Raw genomic sequence first — 25,844 nt, forward strand, 5'->3', positions numbered from 1 at the left:
CAAAAACATGTTGAGCAAACAAAACCTATTAATGGAAACCATCTGATAAGGGCTGCCACAGTCTGCTGGTACAGTGAAGGGGACTTCAGTGTTTCCTTAAGCTTTGCTAGTGGTATCTCAGGACCAGGTTGCAGAGGAAATACCATGTCCACAACACTTTGCCAAATAATGGGCTTTTGTGTCTCAGCCCTGGGTTTTGCTGGCTGTATTGTGGCCACAGGGATGGACATGTGGAGTACCCAGGACTTATATGACAACCCGGTGACAGCTGTATACCAGTATCAAGGGCTCTGGAGGAGCTGTATCACTCAGAGTTCGGGTCTTACAGAGTGCCGGCCTTATTTCACAATTCTTGGGCTTCCAGGTATGGATGGGCAAGGGGCTAGCAGCCAAGGCTACCCCAGAGATGTGATGAAAGGGAAAGTATTTTCATAGATTAGCAAGAAACAGTATCTAAAACAGTTTGCTAATATAAATGGAGACTAATATTGGCTACAATGAGTAGGCAGATGTAGTTGTAACTGTAGATACAATTGTCATAAATAAAACTGTGAGGTGGAGGATATCAAAATTCAAACATAGTTATTGTTACAAGGAAAGTTGTCAACACTGGTGTAGAGACTAACCAAACTCCTTCGTTGCATCAATTTTCATCTGCAAAATCAAGATGAACTCAATATGTTTTGGTATATTGTTTAGTTATTTAGGTGGTGAATTGATTTGATCTCATATCCTAGATGCTGCTGTGCACCCATCAATGAAAGAAACTATATTTTCCCACAGGACAGTTGATAGGTTGCATTTTTTCTCTAAGGAAGGTAAATACTTGGCTTGAAGATATTACGGAATAAAATGTAATTCCATTCCTTTCTCATACCATTTCTGAAGTTTTACTGGAATTTTCCAGGGTTAAAGTGATGTGTGTAACTGGCACGGTGTGTGGTTGGTAGAAAGTAGATGTGGGCAAATCTATGTTATCAAAAAAGGGCCTAGTTTATGACCTGGGGCAATGCAAGTAAATTGCAAATATATGTCAATTATAAAATGACTTTGGAATAAGTAGACCTGGAAAAAACTGTTACATGAGGCACATCTAATATCTTACGAATTTAATGAGTCCTGCACATTTCACATTTGGAAATTTGAATTTAAGATTTAAATCACATTTCTAATTTTTACAATCACGCTTTCAAGTGGGCAAGTTTTAAGTGGTTAGGGTGAAACCAGTTTGGTGTGATTCTAATTTGAGATAATATCCATAAGGTTATATATTTGCCGTATATTTTTCTGTTGGTTGTATTTGATTGGCTTTAAACCATTCTTGCTTGCTTCAAGTCTTGGGTTGGGGAGAGTTAATCATCTAAATAAATAAATCAGACCTTGTTTAGTGTTAGGTTGCAATTCTCTGATACATACCTTGACTGTTACTAACAGTGGTTTACTGTTAGAGGGTGCACAAAAAATTGATAAGGAACACTGGCACTCTGATCCTAAATATGGTCCTAAATACGTCCATATTTCCAGGATTTTTATACACATGGTTCCACAGAGCACACTGTTCGGAGATAGCATTAATACCGACAGTGTAGTTTATGTATTTGCGTAGAAGATATCAGAAATCTATTGGTCAATGTGTTTCTAGTATTTTATCTATTCTAAAAACTGAATTGCTGCTGGAGCAATAACTAGAATTTATATGGCCAAATTGCTACACTTACACACACGCGCACTTACACACAAAAACAGAAAAAGACATACCGATGGCAAATATGTGAACTTATAGAAATAACATCCAGACTGTTTCAAAACATGTGAATCTTTCATTCTAGTCGTTAATAAAGCATGCCTCTATACTTCATATTTTCATCTCCCGTGTAGATATTTTTCTCAATTTACAGCACAATTCTATGCATGCCATTAAGTCTAATGAGATGGATTCCCAGGGAAGCATGTCTAGGATTGTAGCTGCGTAGAGCAATCCTAAGTGGACCGGGGAAGAGCAAAGCATCAGATCTAGGACTTTATCCCCAGCTTGCAGCAACCAGGGCGGAAGAAGCTGTATGAGTGTAGACTAGTTTCACTAGGCAGATCTGTGTATTTCCAGTTTTCTCCTATTAACATCAGTGGAGGGGAGAGGGGATTAGCTACATAAACTTGAGTGCTGTTGTAGGTGACAGACCCAGATCGGTTCTGTCTGGTGGAATGGAGCAGCTTTGGATCCAGCAGTTCCAAAGGTGAGTCCTCTTTGCCCCACCCACATAATGCCCCATTTTGTGGTGTTCAGCCTGCTACTGCAGGGAGAACAGCTGGTGGCAGCTTCCCACAGTTGAGATCTCCAGTGCAATAGAGGTCCTCCACCGGTGATGCTTGTCCCCACTGATGGAAGCCAATGGAGGGGTACCAATAAGGTATCCCAACCTCTCCCTCCAATCATCAGCATTTGGGAGTCCGAATTGTGCTCTGTTATTCCAGAGCACAATTGTGTATATTATTCCAGACTTTTTTTTCTAAAGACTTTCTTTTGTTTTCTATTAACTGTTAGTTTCATGTCTTTGATAAGAGACCTGGTGAGGTTAGTTTGTTCTTTAAAGCCCTATGCAGGTGTTCAGTGGGCCACGTTAGATGACACAACAACCCACAGTTAAACAAACCATAGGTTGTTCAGGAACAAGTGAGCAAGTGTGCTGGTTCCTGACCACTTGCCCGCTCCTGCTGTGCTAAAACAACTCAATTTGTTTTCTTGGGGGAAGAATAACCCAGATTTGTAACCCAAATCTGGGTTGTTCCTCCCCCAATAACCCACAATTCTGGGTTTACATGTCACGCTAAATAACCCAGGGATGGAGCATCTCTGGGTTGTTTATCATAGTGTGAGCAGGTGGATACCAGCACACTTGCTCACTCCCACTTGTTCACAACAACCCATAGTTTGTTTAAACCATCAGTTGTTGGGCCATCCAAACCAGGTCAATGTGTGTACACTTAATGGTGTGTGTGTGTGTGTATGTGTGTGTGTATGTCTGTGTGCAGATCTTACACTGCACACATATAGGCCCTGCCATTGATGGCTCAACTGACATGTATGCAGTGTAAGGTCTCCACACAGCCTACGTATATGTAGCTTGCATGTGCATAGCCTCTGTGTATAGAGAACACTGAATGCATGTAAGCCAGGGGCCACCTTTCCCTACACACATTCAGTGTACCCACATTCCTTATATACATTCAGTGTACTCACCTGCATTGGGCAGCCTTTCCCAACCTGATGCCCTCCAGATGTTTTGGACTACAACTCTCATCATCCCTAGCCACCCTGGTCAATGGTGGGGGCTGATGGGAATTGTAGTCCAAAACATCTGGAGGGGGCAGGTTGGGGAAGATTGGCATATGACTTAAAGCAGTCCACTTATCTAGTAAAGATACAACAAATAGTTTGGTTTTAACCTGAGATGGTTAATATTTTTTGTTTATCTATGGGCAGTATCCAACACTGCTGCTCCGCTTTCACCATTGATGTAGCACTACTGTAAGTAACCTCTAGCACAATGCCGATCATCATGAGTTTTCTGGGAATACCAACTATGCCAGCATACACTATTAGCATCACTCTAGAGGTTGCTTACACAATGGCATAAGAAGAGTGGCAGCTTTGGATACTGTGTCCCATGAAAACCATTCTTTGCAGTTAAGGCATTGCATTTTTTCTATTGTTAATCAAGAAGCTTGTTCTCTTGCTTTATATGTGTGTGTGTTGCTACTGTTGAGCTGCCAGATAATTTAACTGCACATTTGTTTATTCCATTCTACCATTGTGGTCTTTGTAAAACACTGCATGTACCAATGGGAGATTTCCTCCCAATGCAAATACTATCTTCAGAGGAAGGATTTTCTTGGGGCACCCAGCAGGAGACAAAAGAGTTAAATCCTCCATGCCCACTATGATCGCAATAATGATCAGCCCTTCCTGCTGATGCATTTTTTTTTAAAGGGCATTGTTAACTGCAATCATATAGCTAAGTTCAGGTCTGTTTGGTTGTAAGAATCCATTCAAATGGGTGGTTGCAACCTCTCATGGGACTGTGTCTCCTCACATGTTTCATTGTGTTTTCATGTCAAAATCTCTCTACGCAGAAAGGTAATAACAAATTATAGAGAAGGCTCAGCTGGAAGTCATCTTATGAAATGTTAGCTTTCCATTTGCAAGGAGTCTTTTGTTGTAGGGGTGCATTTAAATATGCAATATCTCACCTGTATTTTGAGATAGTAAAGCTCCATGAGATAACTTTACTATGTTCACTTGTTTAAAGTTCAAATAAGGTATTAGCTATACATTTTTATCCACTTTGCTAATTCATGACAAGGAATTACAAGATCAGAAAGGGACATAATTATGAAATCACTACCATACTCACATTCTTCTTCTTTAATTCTGTTTTTGTGATCCATTATGCTACCTGCTAGAGCTTACATAGTAAAGAATAAATAACAGAGATGAAAACCCAGTACCTCTGCATATAATATATTCATATCAGATATACCTGTGGGCTCCTTCTCAAAGACATCCACTTTTTAAAATGGCCCCGAAATTGATATTTGCTCATTAAACCTCTTCAAAAAATCTATTCCAGTCAATCCAAGATTATTTATTTATAGGAAGGGCAAGCTGGGTTTAGAAGAGGCAGAGGAACTAGAGATCAAATCGCCAACATTCGCTGCATCATGGAGAAAGCAAGAGAATTCCAGAAAAACGTCTATTTCTGCTTCATTGACTACGCTAAAGCCTTTGATTGTGTGGATCACAACAAACTGTGGCAAATTCTGAAAGTGATGGGAGTACCAGACCACCTTACCTGTCTCCTGAGAAACCTGTACGAGGGTCAAGAAGCAACAGTCAGAACCAGACATGGAACAACCGATTGGTTCAAAATTGGGAAAGGAGTATGACAAGGCTGCATATTGTCACCCTGCTTATTTAACTTATATGCAGAGTACATCATGAGAAATGCCGGGTTGGATGAATCAGAGGTTGGAATTAAGATTGCTGGGAGAATTATCAACAACCTCCGATATGCAGACGATACCACCCTAATGGCAGAAAGCGAAGAGGATCTCAAGAGCCTCTTGTTGAGGGTGAAAGAGGAGAGTGCAAAAGCTGGTTTGAAACTCAACATTAAAAAAACGAAGATCATGGCATCTGGCCCCATCACTTCCTGGCATATAGAAGGGGAAGAAATGGAAGCAGTGACAGATTTTACTTTCTTGGGCTCCAAGATCACCGCAGACGGTGACTGTAGCCATGAAATTAAAAGACGCTTGCTCCTTGGGAGGAAAGCTATGGCAAACCTAGACAGCATAGTAAGAAGCAGAGACATCACCTTGCCGACAAAGGTCCGTCTAATCAAAGCTATGGTTTTCCCAGTAGTAATGTATGGCTGTGAGAGCTGGACTATAAGGAAGGCTGAGCGCCGAAGAATTGATGCTTTCGAACTGTGGTGCTGGAGAAGACTCTTACGAGTCCCCTGGACTGCAAGGAGGTCAAATCAGTCCATCCTAAAGGAAATCAACCCTGACCGCTCATTGGAAGGACAGATAATGAAGCTGAAGCTCCAATATTTTGGCCACCTAATGCGAAGAGAAAACTCCCTGGAAAAGATCCTGATGCTGGGAAAGACTGAAGGCAAAAGGAGAAGGGGACGGCAGAGGATGAGATGGCTAGATAGCATCACGGATGCAATGAATATGAACTTGAGCACACTCCGGGAGAGAGCGCAGGACAGGAAGGCCTGGCGTGCTATGGTCCATGGGGTCACGAAGAGTCGGACACGACTGAACGACTGAACAACAACAACAACAACAATACTTATATATTGCTTAATATAATAAAATATCTAAGCAGTACACATATAAATAGTCAATATCACATTTACATACGCTATTAAAAACAATTTCAACTACAATAACAATACAAAGCAATACAAGGAATTGTAAGATGGAGCAGCATACAATTAGTTGCAATAGTTTCAGCTATTCGGCAGTATAGAAATGTAATAAATAAATAACAAGGAAGAGAAAGCCTGGGTGAACAAGTGCATTTTCAGGAGGTATTTGAAATATACCATATTTTATGCCTCTCAAACTGCACAGGGGACAGTTTTCCAGAGGGCGGTGCCACCACCAAGAAGGCTCGCCTTTGAGATATTACATGGTGACGTTCTGGATCAAGAGCATGCAATGTCTCCACAGTAATGCTGGATATCTGTGGTTGTAACATGAAAACAGCCATGGATAAGAAGCTGCTAAATATGAAGACCATTGTCTGATGTAAACATTTTTCAGTGGGTGCATACTGTGGTTAGGTTACTAGTTCACACATGAAATTTTATTTTTTATTTATTTCATTTATGTATTTATTTCATTTCTATCCCACCCAATAGCCGAAGCCAAATTTTCTGTACATGGGTGTACATTAGGGATGTTTGAATCCCTTACCTGGCTCCGCGCTGGGGCATCCGCGGTAGGGGGGTGGTGCTCTGTCCCTCCCCCCGGAATCCTCCCTGGCCGGCTCCGCTCCATGGCAGCTCTGCGGAGCCGCAGGCCGGGGCCAGCCACAGCCGGAGTTCCAGCCGCAGCCGGGCTGCTGCGGCCGCAAATGGTGGGCGTCGTAGCGGCCGCCATTTGCATCCTTGCAAGCAGCCATGATAGGCTACTTAAATAATTACGTAGTCTATCATGGCAAAGAGCAGGGATACAAATGGTGGCCGCTATGCCATTTGCGCCCCTGCTCTTTGCCGTGCTAAGCTACGTAAGTATTCACATAGCCTATCACAGTAAAGGCAGCCATGCAAATGACGGCTGCTACTCAATTTGCGTGGCTGCCTTTTGATAGGCTACGAAGGGATGTACGAAAGTCACTTACCTTTTCGCAGCTTTGATTCGCGGGGGGGGGGGGGAGGCGCTCTGTCCCTCCCCCTGGAATCCTCCCTGGGGCGGCTCTGCTCCGCGGCGGCTCCGCAGAGCCACTGGCCAGGGCCGTCCGCAGCTGGAGTTCCAGCCACGGTTGGCTGCTGCGGCCACCATTTGCGTCCTGCCAGGCTGCTGTGATAGGCTATGTAAATATTTACACAGCCTATCACGGCAAAGAGCAGGGGCGCAAACAGCGGCTGCTATGCCGTTTGCGCCGCTGCTGTTTCCGTGATAGGCTACGTAAGTATTTACGTAGCCTATCATGGCAAAGGCAGCTACACAAATGCTTACGTAGCCTATCACGGAAGGAGCAGCGGCGCAAATGGTGTAGCGGCTGCCGTTTGCGCCCCTGCTCTTTGCCGTGATAGGCTACATAAATACTTACGTAGCCTATCACGGCAAAGGCAGCTACACAAATGCTTACGTAGCCTATCACGGAAGGAGCAGCGGCGCAAATGGCGTAGCGGCTGCCGTTTGCGCCCCTGCTCTTTGCCGTGACAGGCTACATAAATACTTATGTAGCCTATCACGGCAGCCTGACAGGACGCAAATGGCGGCCTCTACGGCGGCCGCCATTTGAGGCTGCAGCAGCTGGCCGAGGGACCAGCTGCTGCCGCCGCCAGCGGAGCCGCTGCCGCTGGAACATCTGCCCCAGGTAAGCTTCGTCCTGGGGGGGATTCCGTGGGGTGGCGGGGGGTGGGAGGCTGTTCCGCCACGGGTTTTGGGGGGATGAATACCAGTGCATTCAGCCTCACTGAAATCCTTGGTGGAATTCTCCACCATCCCTAAGGCTATGTAAATACTTATGTAGCCTATCATGGCAAAGAGCAGGGGCACAAATGGCGTAGCGGCCGCCATTTGCGTCCCTGCTCTTTGGCGTGATAGGCTACATAAATACTTATGTAGCCTATCACGGCTGCAAGAACGCAAATGGCAGCCGCAGCAGCCCGGCCGTGGCCAGCTGGGAGACCAGCTGGAGCCGCCGCCGGAGCCGCCGCATCTGCCCCAGGTAAGTTCCGTCCTGAGGGGATTCCGCAGAGTGGCGAGGGGCGGGAGGCCGTTCCGCCACGGATTCCAGGGGCCAGATTCTAAAGAATCCGACCTCACTGGAATCTGTGGCGGAATTCTCTGACATCCCTAGTGTACATGGGTTGGGAAGAAACTGATGTACATTCATTTACAGCATCAAGTCAAGTGTGGTGACTGTACATGTTTCTGTCTTGTTGCGTGTACAGCTTTGAGAAGCCACTTCTTCTTAAGGTTCCATCTCCTATCAGAGGTTAGCTCTCATTACAGCTATTTTGACGCTGCTGCTCAGAATAATTGTGTAGAAATACAGCTAAACCATTCCCTCAAATTCTTTAGCCATGATATTCATCTTCTTCCCATTGATCTTTTCCCTTCAGTTTTTCCTTGCATAATAAATTGGAGTATGGTATATTTTTCACCTCAGATAATATGACCAAGGTATTGTAATTTTCTTCTCTTGGTGGTATTTATTAGTTTGGTTTGTTTGCTTACTCTACACAGAAGCCAAGGTTGGGTAGCAAATGCATTTACAAGTGGTAAAATAAGCACATGTGTGAGAACTGTACATATTTCCCTTAACAACAACGTAATGCCTTGTGCTACATATTGTTTTGAAGCAGCCTCTGTGGTGAAGGGTTGATGCTGCATGCGTGCTCAGACTCTTGAAACCCAAAGTTAGCTCAGTTTTCTAGCAGGTATGGAAAGAAGGAGGCAGGTAAACATTTGGAGTATGGAGCATAGTGGGCTCAGTCCGGACTGAGTTAGTTAGTCTTAGGTCCCATTGGAATTGATGGGACTGAAATTAGTCATGATGCATTTTTCACAGTGATTTCAGTGGAACCTAAGTGCAATTAATTGAATTTGAATCCAACCCAGTGACACTGATTTAATGACATCTTGAGAAGATACAATGGATTACACTACTTTTTTTGTAAGGGCTCAAGAATTAGTCTGGAATAATCATTTCTCCTAATGACTTACAACATTTGAACTTCTTTTGCGGTAGACCACATTATTCTACTATTTCTGATCTTGATAAAGCAGAAACCACTGAATTGGGCAACTGAAAGTGGAACGCAATGCATCACCAGATCATACATTACCTTCTGTTTGCTTCCTTCTGTTTTGTACATAGCACATACAGTGACTACCCTTTTGTGCTGATAGCACTCTTCCAGGAACTCTTCGATCACACCTGTGTTGATGAATGGGGATTTGAAAATGTCTGGATTGTTAACATTTGTTATCATGCATTGACTAATAAAATCACACCTTATGACTAGAATGAATCATATAGCCTATGGAAGGTAGTAACCCATTTGTTAGATGGGCTTGTGCCCCCCCCCCCCGATCCCTATGACACTCAGCCCATGTTTTTTTCATGGTGATTCCTAAGGGAGTGTCCTTGCAGGTCAATTCTGTGTCTTGTTGAAAAATAGGTGCAAGAATAATAATATGGGAATGGCAATGAGTCCCTAACAATAACGTATGTCCAGGTCAACCACCGCTAACACCAAGGCCAGAAATCTCTCAAGAGTTTGGGGAGCTCTACCATTGGTTCTTCTGAAAGATCAAATCTAGTAGCTTCACCCTAGCTAATAAAGTGTGCCATTGGGATAGGGTTGCTGCCAAATTCTACCTAAAGGAGAACTTGCAATTGATTTGGAGGTACTGCACAGATAGATCAAAGGCCACATTTTGGGAAGTTGGTTTACCAGAATCCACAGTGTTTCTAGAGGGTTACAGCATGTCCCTTCTGCTCTGATATAATCACATTTGCAGTGCATTATGGTAATAATCATGTTGATGTTGATGATGATGTAGATCAGTCTTCCCCAACCTGGTGCCCTCCAGATGTGTTGGACTTCAACTCTCACCATCCCCAGCTAGCGTAACGTAGCTGGTTGGGGAATTAAGATAAGAACACAATTTGGTCTCATCTAGCATCCTGTTGCCAACAAAAGTGGCCAGCGGATACTTCAAGGAAGCTCACAAGTAGGACATGAAGACTATGTCTGTGTTTGCACATAATGTTAAGCCATGGTTTATGTTAATCATGGTTTGTTGCTTTAACCATGAATTGTCTTGCAGACAAACAAACAAACAAACAAACCATGGATTGTTTTCCCTATTTCTGGTTTGTTTCTCTCCTGCCCATTTTCCCAGCCTTCAGAGCAGTTTCATTTTCAGGGTGCTCTTGCTTGGGTACCTCTGTTTTAAGGTGGACAGCAGTGCAAACAAGCCAAGGATAAACCATGGTTCTGGGTTCAGACATCACAACAAGCCATGGTTTAAACAAGTCAGACTCTGCAAGCCAAAAACAAACCATGGCTTCAATTTGCGATTTATAACGGGTTAACAAACCATGGTTTGTTTGTAGGGATGTGTTCAGATACAAGGACAAGCCAGATTTCAACAAACCTCACCATGGCTTAGCATTATGTGCAAATCAGGCCAATAACTCTCTCCTGCTCTTGCTTTCCAGCAACTGATATTCACTGGCATACTGCTCTGAACATGAAGATTTCATAGAGATTTGTAGGGATTTGTAGGGGCAGCATTTGTAGGGATAAATGGAATTCTCTTGGAATTCATGAGGCAGCCACCTTGCTGAAGCTAAGCAGGTCTGGGTCTGGTCAGTGCTTGGAGGGGAGACCACCTGGGAACCACATGCAGCCACCTTGAATTCCACAGTGGAAGAAAGGTGGGATATGCATGCAATAATAAACAAAAAACAAAGCTGCCTTACATCGTGTCCGACTATTGCTCCATGTATCCAAGTGCTATTTACTCTGAAAGGCAGCAGTTCTGAAGGATTTCAGGGAGCTGTGGGTCTTTTCAAGCCTTGCTTCTGGGATCCTCTCAACCGGAGATGCTAGGGTCTGAATCTGGGATATTATTCATGCAAACATGTGCAATATCAAGTGAACAGTAGTTCTTTCCCCACAAAGAATAAAAGAATAATATCTCTGCAACTGAAGCACAATAGTTTGTACCTGAAGGAGAGGTTGCTTTCCTCAAATAGTGCTGCTGTCCTTGCAGTATGGAATATAGTGGCATCAGTTGTCATGCAATCTCATTGGATATTCCCTGTGATAAAATAGGGATGAAGAACACCCATAAATTTTTATGATAGCATTGTTGCAAGCTGAGCCTCCATATTCAGAGGCAGTAATCTACTGAACACCACTTGCTTGGAAGCAATATTGACCTTCACACCATGCCTGATGTCAGGAACCGGCCTCTCTCAGTAGATTCCAATAGCCAACTCAAGACACAGACAAAAGGGAATTCTTTTCAAAGCTTTAATTCCATTACAGCTTAATGACTCTTTCAGATGCTAATCACCAGCAGCTAAAGCAAAGAAACGGCAGCATGGACTTCGCTTCAGGCAGGCAGTTGATCCCCGTTTGAAAGAGAGTCACTTGAAGACTCAGAACTTATGAGCTAGGGAGAGATCCTTCCTCTTTCCCTTGGGTCCATGGGAGGCAGCTGTTGCTTGAGCGCCAAACAGGCGCTATGCCTCCTTTCCGCGCCCTCCATCGCTCGTCGCTCTTTGCATCTGCGTCGAGCATCTAAGAAGCCCCCCTCCCGCACTCCCTCACTACCCGGGTCACTATCTATCTCTGGAATGCCAGCAGGAGGAATCTCTGCCAGGTGCTGAGCCTGTAAGGGATGAGCTGACTCCACTCCCACGGATGGCTGTTCCTCCTCAGAATCAGAACTGCTCTGGGGCTCTCTGCGCTCAGTTTCCACCCTGACATCTGAGTTTCTTGGAAGCATGTAGTTGGCCACAGTGGGAAAAAAGATGCTACACTAGATGGACTTTGGTCTGTTCCAGCCAGGTGTATGTTGCTACAGGAACAATGCAACCTCAAAAGTGTTCTTACTGAACTCCTGCAACATCGGAAAGCGCACAATTGCGCTAGTGCAACATGCCTGGACCCTTGCGGCCAATATTATCTACTTGTGGTTTTGATTGTTTTGCCTTCGGAAGTGGACCTGGAACATCTTAAAAAACTCATTTCATTTCTTTCTTGCCCTTGGCATATTTTAACCGTAACTCTCCGAAGTTTGAATTCTTGGCAAGGATTGATGCATTGCTTCCATCCGGTGTTTCTGATACCTTGTAAATAGGGCTGGGGGAATCAGTGACATTTGAGCTTGCCAAGATTGTCCAAACACCTTGAAGCTTGCATCACCTTGCTCCTGTTTTCGATTGTGATCCGTTTCTCTTTTCGTTTACATGGGACAAGTGTGCATTTTGGTACACATTTATTGGAAGTGCACACCCAAATGTGCTCTTCCCACCTAGACTAAAGCATGAAAATCATATGGGGGGGATATGCATTTTAAAGTGCACATTTATCTAAAGTACACATTTTGCTAATGTGAATGCTAGCTCAGGAAGGTGCGAGCTTTCTCTGAAAACTGCTCCAGTTCGCATTTAGGGATGTGAATGGTGCAAATTCATGTTAAAAACAAAAACAATCTTCTCTTACATCTCCGCTTGCAAATAAGTGACATCAATATTTTTAAGAGATGGAAAGCACTGGGGAGTTTATGTTCACCAGTGCTATTGGCAACACCAAGGTAGACTCTGTCTTTCGAAAGAGCAAAGGAAGGAACCAGAGCAAAGGGCTGGATGCGCCTGATCTCGTCTGATTTTGGAAGCTAAACAGCATCAGCCCTGGTTAGTACTTGGATGGGAGACCGCCTGGGAATCAGGCTTCCTGCATTGAGCAGGGGGTTGGACTCGATGGTCTTGTGGGCCCCTTCCAATCCTATGATTCTATGTCTATAGCCATCATAGCAAATACTGATATTCTTCCCCCCTGAGTTTGTCTACAATAATCCCCATTTAAAACCATTTAATCTATCATCTGTCACCACATCTTGTGATATGCTTATTATGCCTTTTTGTGAAGAAATTCCTGTCTGCTGTGAATCTACCGCCAGTCAGTTGTGTCTTTGGACCATGTCTCTTTCTTAAGAAGTCACTGTTGATTCAAGAGTTGTGAGCAATGTTCCTTTACTACTAGTTTAATGGGTGTTCCCCCCCCCCTCCGTGTATTTTACAGCAATGTTCCAGGCTGTGAGAGCTCTGATGATTGTGGGCATTGTGCTGGGTGCTTTTGGCCTCCTGGTGGCTCTTTTTTCCCTGAAGTGTTTACGGATCGGCAGCATGGAGGACTCTGCGAAGGCAAACATGAGTCTGACCGCTGGAATCATGAATATTGTAGCTGGTGAGTTACCATTCCTCTTGGCCCCCATGGCGCCATCTGTTCTGTAAGAGACAATTGGAATTAAGAGGCTGACAGCATTTAACAAACTTACAGCAAATGACTAATAAAGACAGATGAATAAACACTCTCACAAAATCTGTGGCTAAAATTTCATAAAGATTCCCCCAGCCATAAAACTTTCTAGCCCAGCTGGCTTACACTCACCACAGGAAGACATTTACTGTGTTAATCTTTCAGACAGTGGCCTTGGATGTCTTATAGGGGACAGTGTCAAAACATCAGTTGTGAGCCATGCTCTTGTACTCATAGCTGAGGAGTCATGGAAGATTTCTCACTTTATTCATTCATTCATTAGTTTGTTTCCATCTCTTTATGAATACATTTAGGGAGAAATTGCTAAACCCAATTCTGGAGCATCCTAGTGGTTATCCCTGACCTCATGCCACTGTTTGTTTGGTGAGCAATAAAGCCCCCATAGTTATTAGGGTAGTTATCATTGATTTGTCCTGGCAGCAGTCAGGATTAGGCAAAAATGAAGTGAAATTTGCAGAGGAAGAGTGGCAGCAGCTACCCTCACAGGGAAAATGGTTTGTGTAAGAGCCCTTTTCACACATTGGGTTGGATTTGAACTAAGCTATGCTTAGAGTAGACCCATTAAAATTAATGCTGGCTGGGAATGCTGGGAGTTGTAGGACTTTTATCTTTCTGAACATGCATAGGATTGCAATCTAAGTCTGGATCCAACCCATTATGTCGAATGTTCAGATTGGGGAAGCAGAGTTACACACACTTTTCCCACTTATGACCTCCAGAAGTTCAGTTAAATGGCTGCACAAAATCTCTGTGCATAGAACTCTACATGCATAGGCTCCACCACAAACACACACACACACACACACACACTCATACACATATACACACACACTGTGCATTCAACATAACATGTTAAAATGTCTAAATACAGTTTTTATCTTCATCTCAGTTTCCTGTTTCTAGAATATTTTGGGGCTTTTTTGGATGTGTAATGTATTTTATACCACATGTAGGCAACCTGATGGAATGTGGCCCTTGGAGACCTTCAGTGTAGCCTGCCCAGGCCTCTATGAAATGCCCCCCACAAGCCCATTGCTCAGCTGTCTGGCAGGAATAACCCTTCCTGCATGATATCCTCCCTATGTAAATCACACCATGTAAATCACACATCTTTGGCAGGCTGGTGAAAGCATAATTGTGATGGGAAGGATGGCATGCTGGGAAGGTAATCTCCATACACCATTCTCCCCTTGAAAATAGTGCTCCCCACAACCTGCGAAACAGCTGGGACACCAGGCCTGGCCAGTGGGACACCAGCCCTGGTCACACTTACCACCAGCCCAGGCTCCACCCACTGTTGCCTCTAGTCATACTCACTGTTATGCAGCTCACAATCCACCCCCCCACCACCACGTGCAGCCCTTGGAGGCAAAAAGGTTGCTCACCCATGTTTCATACAGTGCCATGTATCACCTATGTGAAGACTGCTTTCATTTGATGTATTCTGTTTTGTACATACTGTATGGTCTTATTGCCATGGCTGGTGTAGTAAAAATCCATCTATCTCACACATATTAATCTCTCTGAAGAGCAAAGCACCTGGCTGATTTTAGCACTGTTCCTAGAGAGTATAAAAGAGAGTTTACTCCAACACGGTATGGTTCTGCCACAAATTGGAACTCTCCTGAACTTTATTAGTACAAAAAAACCAAAAACGAAACCTGGGTATTTGGTTGCTTTGGTGCCAAAGTATATGAATATTGATTCAAGGACCCTTGCAGCTGAACCTATGTTTTAACATACACAGTAGAATATAGAGTTAGGACATTATTTGGATTTTTAACTGACAACTTTCCAAATAAACAACCTAAGAAGAGCCCTGTTGGATCAGACCAAAGGCCTGTGTTGGATCAAACCAAAGCATCCTGTTTCTTATGGTGGCCAACCAGATGCCTCTTGAGAAGCCCATATGCAGCACATGAAGGCAATAGCACCCTCCTACTGATGTTTACCAGCAACTGGTATTCAGAAGCATACTATGGCTGCCTTTACACTAAAGAAAACTCCCGCAGTCCTCCCTTTCTGGAGCCTTTCGCATTTATCATGGGCTCCCGGACAACGACCACATGATTGCTGAGAGGGGAAGCTTTTAATTTTCAGTGTTCCATAGACCACAATGAAACAGTGCTATCTAGTGGCTGTTTTAATCGCATTACATTCCGAGTTTAAAAAAAACAACGGTTAATTAGTTCCGGATCTCTTTGAGACGGAATAACCAGGAAATACCTCTGGATGTGCCCTGCAGGTTAATGACATCAGGAAAAGGACCTGCAAACTTCCGTGAGTGAGCAATCTCAATAGCAGGATAAAAGCTCTGTGTGAAGGAGCCCTAACTCTGATCCTGGAGGTACTATATGTATAGTAATCACGACTGGTAGCCGTCAATAGCCTTATCCTGCATGAACATCTTAATAAAACCAACATAACATGGTGAAATGATGCCATGTGCCATTACCACCTATGTAACATCGCTTATGTATTTAACCTGGTGTAAATGGACAACTGAGGTGAAAGGCGGCAGCAATCATACAGTTGGGTGATGATGATATTGTCCTCTTTCTGCCTGCTTAGTAAGTAAAGACAAACAAACCTGGTCTTGACAGAGTGGAATCCCATTGTGGCAGTGGGTAATGCTGCCTTCTCTCTGACAGGTCTGTGCGCTATCTGTGGGGTATCTGTTTTTGCCAACATGCTTGTCACAAACTTCTGGATGTCAACAGCTAGCATGTATCAACCAGGAATGATGCAAACACTCCAGACAAGGTAATTCCAGGTCATTATATCCAGTGCTTAGAGGCAAAATGGTGTGCTTTAATCATAACCAGGCCAGACATGATGAGAGACCATATCCGCACTAGAGCATTAGACACTGAATAGTCACTCCTCTCCCCTCAGGGAACTCTGAGAATCATCGTTCTGTGAGAGGGGCTAGGACAGCCTTCCCCAACCTGGTGCCCTCCATATACTGTAGATGTCAACTCAGCCTTAGTTACCATGGCCAATGGTCAGGAATGGGGATTGTAGTCCAAAACATCTGGAGCTCACCAGATTGAGGAAGGCTGGACTAGGGACTGTTAGCACAATTGTCAGCACCTTCACCAAACTACATTTCCCAGCATTCTTTGATTCCTGATTGTTAAACTGAAATGAAACTGGCATACTTTGGAGTGTAGATTAGTTTTATGAGTGAGATTATTCTTTCATTGCACCCATTCATTGGATCATTGATATCCAATGTATACATGCCAATGCAAACTGCCTTATACCAGGTCAGACTGTTTGTCCCTCTAGCCCAGTATTGTCTACTCAGCTTGGCAGTGGCTCTCCGGGGTCTTGGGCAAGCATCTTTCTCATCCCCAGCTACCTGATCCACCCAAAATGCACTCTACTACTGAGCTATGGTCCTTCCTACAGTACTGAGGGCTGGTCCTGCTGGAGGAGTGCAGTGTGAGCAGGTCATGGCTACATGAAACAGCACACAAAAAGGCTGCACATTTGTCAGTGGATTAGTCCAAAAGATGGAGAGTGTGGAGGAAGGGTGATGGCAGAGTTGTATTTCAGGCCAGAGCTGCAATATGTCCCCACCACCCTATTTGGATGTTTATGCCAACCCTCCCACAAACTACTTGCGTTAATTGAAATCAGAGCTGGGCAACTTGTGGCCCTCCACATGTTTTGGCCTACAAGTCCCATCAGCCCTAGCCAGCATAGTCAGTTGTGAGAGCTGATGTAGGGATATGAGAGAATTTCATTTTTGCTCACAAAACATGCAGGGATGTCCCGTTCAAAGCCCCAAGTGCAAGCGCAAGCCCAAGCAGATGTCCGCTGAAAATATTTGAAAATTCAGTTGTTGAATACATGCTCACATTAATCTCATTCCCGATACCCAGTTCGATTTGTGTAAATTTGCTCAGTAGACTGAATCAGCTTCACTTTAGTGCATGGAAGAAATTTACGCAAATACAGGGAGATTTGTGCAAATCTCCCATGCAATCGCTGCTCAATTTGCGCACGTTTCCCATTTGCACAGAGTAAGCAGTGATTGCAAACATGAACAGAACTGGGCATGAGTTGAGCGATGAGACGATGTTCAGCGAATCCTGGCAGTTTCGAAGATCACTTGTTCCCCCGGCTGATGGGAGTTGTAAGGCAAAATATATGAAGGACCACAAGTTGCCCACCTATGATTTAAATAATCAAAACTTATGAATTAGGCTATCCCCCACCCCATCCCTGCCATGTCTGGATGTAGGTGGCAGCTCACTGGCCCACAGGGCTGAACTGTTTCAATCTTCTCTTGAGCCATACTCAGGGCCAAAGCATATACCCAAGTAGATAAGCATAATACAACACTGCAATACCTACTAGGATAAGAAGAACCTGTAGTCAAGAAAGGTGGATCCATGAACCATTTAAAGCAGAGGAGCTGCATCTAAGCTGATTTACACCCACTGAATTCAATGTGCATAGATTTATCTGGTATGAGTGATACTTGATGTATACAACTATATTTTAAATGCCCTCTCAAGGAAGCAGAATTTAAGCATACTGGATTTGATTCAGGCTAAATTAATTATGTTTTGGTGCCATTGAAATCAATGTGACTAGTTAGTCATGACTAACCTAAGTCCAACTGATTTCAATGGGACTAAAATGGGGCTATCATAGTCTGGATCCAATCCATTGACTTGAGTAAACTAAGTACTGCCACTCTTTATTTTGCAGATATACATTTGGGGCTGCTCTATTTGTGGGATGGGTTGCCGGTGGCTTTGCCTTCATTGGAGGCATTATGATGTGCATTGCCTGCAGAGGACTGGTACCAGAAGAGACCCAGTGAGTGCCTACGCTATCACTTTTCTTCGACTGCCATTAAGTTATGCCACGTATGCTTCTCTATCATGGGCTGCCTGAAGTAGAAAGGGAAGCTAAATGGGTAAAACACAATCATATGAGCAGCAGCTAAAGTCAGGGAAAGGGGGAAACCAAGAGAGAAACAAGATGACAGGCCTGGCAAAAGCCATAGCATGCTGTTTTGCTTTGTAACGATTGGTCACATTATATTATTACTTCCTCCTAGCTGGATCATTTTGTTAAATACCTAGTAAAGCCCAAATGGCCAAACAGCCATTTTTCACAGTGAAAGTTGAGCTGTATCTATTGGTTGAACTTGTTACACAAATGGATGATTATTTTCCCAGCTGGAAGTTCAAACTGTCTGCAAGCCAAGGATTCCTCATGAGAGAAACATCTGAAGAATACTGAGTGACCAATAAGTCATTCAAATGTTAATACAGTGTAGCATGCAGATAACAGGTTTTGTTCTTGAGTGATCAAATGGACATCTCTCATGCGGACACCTACAACTTTTGGCATGTATGTTGCTTCCTGCTATGCATACGAATACATGCCTAAAATGCCTATTTCTAAATGTTTTCCAGGAACACATCACTGAAAATCAGCTTTTGAGTGATGATGTCTTGTTTTAAGGTATCAGCCTCACCCCCACCTTTCTGGTAGTTGCTGAATTAACTCAGTGGGACTTACTTCACCATAAACATGCATAGGATCAGGCTGCAAATATCCTACCAATAAATGTTTTAGATAGGGCCGACTGCAAGTTAGCAGGGGACACTGGCAAAATATCCTGGGGTGGTGCTTCCACCAGTGCCTTTCCCACTCATTGGTTCACCCAGCTACATTCCCAGTCACCTACTTGCTTGCATGGCTGTAGGCATAACTGGCAGCAGCAGCTGAATCTGAGATGCCACCTGCCATTTTAATTTCCCCGCAATGCTCTGGGGTGATGCTGTTGGGCAGTCTTGGACAATGTGAGAAAATCAAAATGGCAGATGGCTTCCTAGTTGCTTCTGTTGCTACCACGTGTCTGTGGTGAAGGGAGTGTGTGGGCTAAACTACAGCACTAGTGGGCTCTACTGGAGTTGCTTGGGCTCTGGCAGCTGTCCAAGGATACTGGGTACTGCCACTAGCCCCTGATCCCAGAAGTGCACACATGCATACGTGACATGAACACCACTAAACATATCAGAAATGGTATTTCCGCCATGGTTGAAGCAGCCATAAATGTTACTCTAGTGAAATAGAAAATGGATATTACACATTCGCTAATTGTATTACATTTACTACATGGCAAAATAATGATGATGATGATGATGATGCAGCTACTCATGAGTAGTCAGTTATCTTAGTTCCACTAAGTGACATCCTGTTTTATTTTTGTTTCAGTTACAAAGCTGTGTCCTACAAGTCTGCTGGATATAAGTCTGGAATGGGATACGAAACCAAGAAGATCCCAGTAATTGATAATACCACTGCCAAAAGTGATGAAGGGAGACGCTCCTATCCTTCAAAATATGACTATGTATAGAGATAAATCCTTCAGGATGTAGTCCTACCCTAGCCCTACTAAACCTCTAGTTCTAGACCAAAGCAAGAAAAGTACTAACTAGAGGCCTTTCTCATGTCTGTTCCCTTACTTTGGCCTAGTGATGCTGAGGAACTCTTCCCCAGCAGTTCTCTTAATGTGACTGTGAATAGATCCTCCTGACATCATAATGAGCTCCAAAGAACGGTGTTTTTTTTTTTTCCCTGCTGCATTCATCATAAGAGAATTGCTTCTGATTTTAAAGAGAACTGAAGACAGCTAAAGCACCATCTTACCAATTTACTATTGACTGTTTCTTTTAATAGATGTAAGCAGATATTCAAAACCAGAATATTATTGCGAGGTACAGTGTTGTGTTCACCTAAGGGTACTCGGGCTGCAATTCTATACCCACTTTCCTGAAAGTAAGTCCCATTGAACTCAATTGGGCTTAAATATGACTAGACATGTATAGGATTGTGCTGTCAGATGCCAAATCCAAATTTAAAAACATGCAAAACTTCAGACGTAAAGCTAATGTAAGATGGATTTCTGAAATAACCATCACTTTTTTACTGAATTTCAGAGGAAACAAATGTACAGTTTCCTTTCTTCCCATTTCATTAAATTATCTTCTCTCAATCCCACCCCTCAAAAAAAGCACGTATGGACTCTTACAGAAAATATTTGTTTATAATAGGAACATGCCAAATATTCCAATGTTTGCTTAAAGCAGCCTCCCCTAACATGATGTCCTCCAGTTGTTTTGGACTACAACTCCCATCAGTTAGGGTTTGTAGCACAAAACACCCGAAGGGTATTAAGCTGGGGAAGGAATTTACTTTTTTTTTTAATATACTTTCTCACATGGAACATTTAGCCTGTCATGAAACAGAATCTATTGCCAGTCTTACACTTCAATCCCGAACACTTGTGCTGGCAAAAGAGCCTTGCAACAATGGCATCTTATCATGTGTTTTGAGATTCCACTGAGACCACATTTGGTCTCCCCCATCTTAGGCCTTCCTTTTCCTGTACAGGATGCCTTATGATAGGGATCAGCACTGGAAAATCCTAGGCCAAATCTTGTCCCCTGATGAATACCAACTGCCTCTCACTCATCAGGTCAGTTTGTGCCCCATCCCCATACGCCAAAATGGGAGCTTTTATCATGTGGGGTGAAAGGTTTTATGAAAAGGATCACCCTGTTTTGGCTCAGCACTACATAGTGCATTGTTGGCACCATATACGTGTATTAATTAGAAGTAGCAGCAGTGGTTGTAGTAAGTAAGTAACTAAGGGCACAATCCTATGCATGCTTAGATAGAAAAAAGTCCTACAACTCCCAGCATCTCCCAGCCAGCCATGGATTGTGCCCTAAATATTCTTTAAGCATAAGAACACTGGGGTCCTCATTATTGTTTAGTTTTGCTTTTCTAAACCAACCCTTGCATCAATGATGATCAAGCACAAAGAATCAAAAGTCTGTGGTTTTGCGAACAGTTGGTTTAAAAACAAAAGCAAATCTCGCTTGCTTTTCTTTAAGTCCACTAGAGAGAGACAAACTCCTAGGGTGGCCCTAGCATTAGGCAGAATGAGTAGGCCGCTTCAGGCATTGGACTGGAGGGTGTGAAGCAGTAGTGAAGTGTAGGAGGGTGGGGCTGTGTGCCACGGAGCCTGCCCAGCACCCCCTAAGCTAGCTTTCTGCCCTCAGATGTGGTTGAGAATGCTCTCCTGTCATCAGTATTAAAGTAAGATTCAGTTGCCAGTTCTACTGGAATGACAGGGGCATCATCTTTGCCTCAGGAAGCTAAAAGGTCTGGCCCTTCAAATCCCACAATCAAATGTTAAAAATGCCTAGATGCTTTTTATTAGCTTATAGTGTAGTACGATGCTGAGTCACCCTGGCATTAATTTCAATGACTGGCATCCCAGTTCTAAAACATATGCACTGAGATCAATGGAATGTAGCTCCAAGGAAGCATGCTTAAGCTCATAGCCTTAGGTTATTTGATACCTACCAGAAATACCAAAATTATTTTATTTCTTCTGATCAAGTCTGGAAACCATTCTGATGCTTATCGGAATGCTTAGCAAAATGCTGCATATTTGGGGGGTTGTACACTGCTGCTCATACAGATGTCATCCTTAATGATATCACAGGGCATTCTAATTTAGAATCAAGTAGAAGATATATTCCAGGCTACAATGTCAAGGTGCATGAGATGTAAAACTGCCTCAATTGACAGTGGGGCAGCCTCATGATGTTTCCGTCCACATAGATTTGAACATCAAATCCTTGAACTGAAACTATTGGCATTTCAATCCTCACCTTTTGTTTTAAGATTAAAAGATGTCACCGATAAAGCTCTTCCCCTGCTCCACTCATCAAATCCTGTCACAGTGCTGTCAAAGTTCACTTGCTCCTTCTATTCTTCCCCCCAACTTCATCCATCTTGCCTACTGAAATGTGGAACTTTAGAGGACAGGAGCTCACACCCTGGGCCAAAACAGACATTACTTTAAATCTGTAGCTAGCAGTTATAGCTTATTTTCACTCTAGAGTAGGTGCAGGGGCCCTGACCTGGATCTTAAAAGCTACCCTACCCCCATGCTAGGGTCACTATGTGGATCAGGGGCCCTGCACCTACTCTGGAGTAAAAATGAAGGAAAAAAGGAAGTAGCTGCTAGATAGGTATTTAAAGGGATGTCAGTTTTGGCCCTGTAAGCCATGGAAACAGTAAACTGTGCACAATTAGTGCAGGGAGTGAGTGAGCAGACAGAACCTTTTGTCAGGAGGTTCCTCTAGCCCAGCCTTCCCCAACCCATGACCATTGTTCGCTATGAATGATGGGAATTGTATTCCAACACATCTGGAGGGTGCTGAGTTGGGGAATGCATTTGAAAAGAGCAGAATCTTGTCAAAGAAAGGGTATGATAATATCCTGGTGTCATTCATTAATGCCAGGGTTAGAGAAAAGAAAACCTGCCTTAATAAATGTTGGGATTTGTATTCTACATAAACAATAAATATTGAAAAAGAACAAATCTTATTCAGTTGAAGTTATTTGTGGGATAACTATTCAACACTAAAAGGACTTCTTGGGGGACCTCCATGAGGGAAGGACATTCCCAGCGCACTCTTATGCAGGTCTACTCAAAGCCAAAGCCCATTCTGTTCAAACAAGGCTTATTCCCAGGGTAAGCGTGCATAGGATTTCAGCCACAGTGATTTGGATTTGGAGGATAAAGGAGTAATTGTTGTTGTTTTGTTAGATATTTAGGCTGTTATTTTGCTTTCCATTGCCTGTAACACTCAAGGTCAACTTTCACATCATTAACTGCTCTCCCTGCTTTGTTCTGAGGCAAATTAAAACAGGTAATTTTGTGTGTGACTTGGATAGTTTTAACAATATGCATTAGTCTTCACAATGTTTTCCATTAAGACATTAGAATTTTGAATGCCCAATATCTATTCCTGTATACTGATTTTGGATGGTCTGATGACAGAAGTGGACAAGGGTATATGAATCCATGGAATGGACTTTCGGCGTGACACAGGACCCCTGGTAAAGTTGCTGTTTGAGTGACATCTGCAAATCAGGTGTGCTTCCACCTTGGCCTTCATTACATAAGTCAAGACAGAACAAGGGCTGTGAAATCTTGATGACCCCAGAGGTGGTACATCAAGGGAGGAAAGGGAGCTACTGCCAGCAGCTGTGTTGAAACACTGGATTGAAGGGAAGAGAGTAGACTGTCTTCCATACCCCATGGGGGTACCAAATACAAGCCATGTTACTATAGCAGAAGACAGGCGCATGTCTGAATAACTGTCATTAAACATATAATGTTTAGGTAACAGTAAACCATGATTTAGCACTACATACATGAGCTGGAATGAACCTGGGACAAGACTTAGGCTCACATTCTCCCCTCCTGTGCAGCTGGGAGAAGAACGTGGCCATATCTTCCCATAATCTTGGCTTCTTGTGTTGTATGAACCGGAGATCATGTTTATCGCAACCTCTGTTCAGTTCCCATGCAAGACAACTTCAGACTATGGGTTATGAAGTTGCTTGTTTAACTAAACAGAGGTTGTGATAAGCCACAGTATTTGGTTTGTGCGATAGGACAAGCTGAGATGACGGGAAAGTGAAAATAAACACTGGCAAAGTTCTTCTCCCAGTCATGCAGGAGGAGTGGGGAGGGCAGCATGTGACCCTGATGCTTTGCTTGAACTCATTCCAGCTCATTCATGTAGCACTAAACCGAGGCTAAGCATTATGTATGAACACAGGAAGAATAGACAAATCTGTCAATTTCCATTTTGCTCAGTTTCTAATTTTTCTAATCAAAGTTAGCCCATCCCAAACTCTGAGAATTTGTCCAATCTTAAATTCAGCTCATCCTGAACACTGAGAATTTTTTAAAAATGCATGGAAATTTGTATGAATTTTATGTACATTTCTTCTAATACATGCATTTTAATGCAATTTTGCCTAATATACACATTTTTGCAAGCACGTTTCCTAATATAATGCATTTTGAACATTATTTTCACTAATATATGCATTTGTGAATGTTTCCCTAACATATGCAATTTTCTATTCATTTTTTGACAAACTCCTTTGCAAAATTCAGAGATGTGTGAATTTGAAGGATAATTAAGTTTTGGTTTGCATATTGGTTTGAAAGTCTGAAGTTTGCATTAAAATGTGAACTGAATGTATTTCTCCCCCATTCCTAGAACACAACCAATATGTGCGATAGTCATTTAATGCTCTTTTAGCCCAGCAATACTAATATATGTCAGAAGGGTCTATGCTGATAAGATTTGGCATTTAGTTTTATTCATCTGGCTAGTTACATAGTTCTTAAGACCTTATGCATGTATTTTTTTTTACTGTTGTGTTTTTATTAACTTAATTGACTAGCTTTCCACAAAGCTGAAATTTTGATTGTGTATGCCTGTTATGCATGCTTGTAATATTGAGTTCTTGCTTATTAAAGTAAATTACTTTAAGACTTGTTATTCTTGTTGTTGCTGGTCTATAACCTAGGTTTAGTCAGCAGTCATCTCTGATTTCTCTGCAATAGTGCATTATGACTCTTTTAAAGTAATTCCAGTTTCTAATCCAGAACAAAAGAAAGAATCTGGGGTTTTGTTCTTCATGTCTTTCATTAAAGCACATCCTTTTCCTACTGTACAATTCTTTATGCAGTGCAGAGAATGGCACTCAAAATATTGGCACCTATTGCTCATACAAACACACCTGAAAATATCAGCCAACAAACCAAGTGTCCTTGATCTCATCTCACACAAAAGAAGACAAATGTGATGACAATAGTAGAAAGTAGAAATGTGATTTTCAAGCCTCTACTGTTCCTTAGTTTACCTGAGGAGACTGAAACAGTTTTAGGCTTGACTTCTTAACACTTAAGAACCCCTGCTTCATCGTGACACAGAGGAATATCTCTAAAATATAACTTCCAGGCAGGAACTAATACTTGTGCCTTTTTCTTCCCACTTCAGGAGCACTGAACTGTAGGTTGCTGGGTGTCTGACAGCGAAAACTGACATTACTTTAAATGTGTGTCTAGCAACATTTCCCCCCCATTTTTACTCTAGAGTAAGTACAGGGATCCTGATCTGGATCAGGACCCTAATATGGCAGGTGGGGGGACTTTTAATATCTGATTCAGGACCCCTGTCCCTACTCTAGAGTAAAAATGAAAGCAAGGCATAGCTGCTAGACACACATATCACGTAATGTCTGTTTTGCCCCTTAAACTGGGCTCTCAGCTGGTGAGGCCCAGACACCTTCCTCCTTGGGCCATTGGGACAGCACAGCATACAACAGAGAGCCTGGCTGCACTGAACTCTGCAGCACTATAACAGCACCATTGCAGCAGGCCGAAGGGCTCAGGTGATCTGAGGAACCAATAGGGTCCCATCTGGCCTTATAAAGCTGCCGACAGCTGGTCTGGTTCTGAGAAATGTGTGCAGCATTGCCAGAAGTTCAGTTTAGCCTCCAGTTTGCCTACCTGATTACCTCCAGGCTGCCAATCCAGATACAAACTAACATGAAAGAAGAATCACAAGTTCACATCCTGACAGCTAGAGAGCT

General features: G+C 43.1%; 1 protein-coding gene across 1 annotated transcript; it reads left to right on the forward strand.

Moving 5' to 3' along the window:
• The first annotated feature begins 122 nt into the window (after window positions 1-122).
• CLDN18 (claudin 18) lies at window positions 123-24,741 on the forward strand. Its single transcript, XM_084842008.1, has 5 exons — window positions 123-364; window positions 13,074-13,238; window positions 15,983-16,094; window positions 18,057-18,167; window positions 19,578-24,741. The coding sequence occupies exons 1-5, from the start codon at window positions 145-147 to the stop codon at window positions 19,717-19,719; spliced, it is 750 nt and encodes a 249-aa protein (XP_084698134.1). The 5' UTR covers window positions 123-144; the 3' UTR covers window positions 19,720-24,741.
• Window positions 24,742-25,844: the final 1,103 nt, after the last annotated feature.

Source organism: Heloderma suspectum, chromosome 3, assembly GCF_057233095.1.
Source record: "Heloderma suspectum isolate Gila_16-S chromosome 3, 16-S_ref, whole genome shotgun sequence".
Classification (NCBI taxonomy): domain Eukaryota; kingdom Metazoa; phylum Chordata; class Lepidosauria; order Squamata; family Helodermatidae; genus Heloderma; species Heloderma suspectum.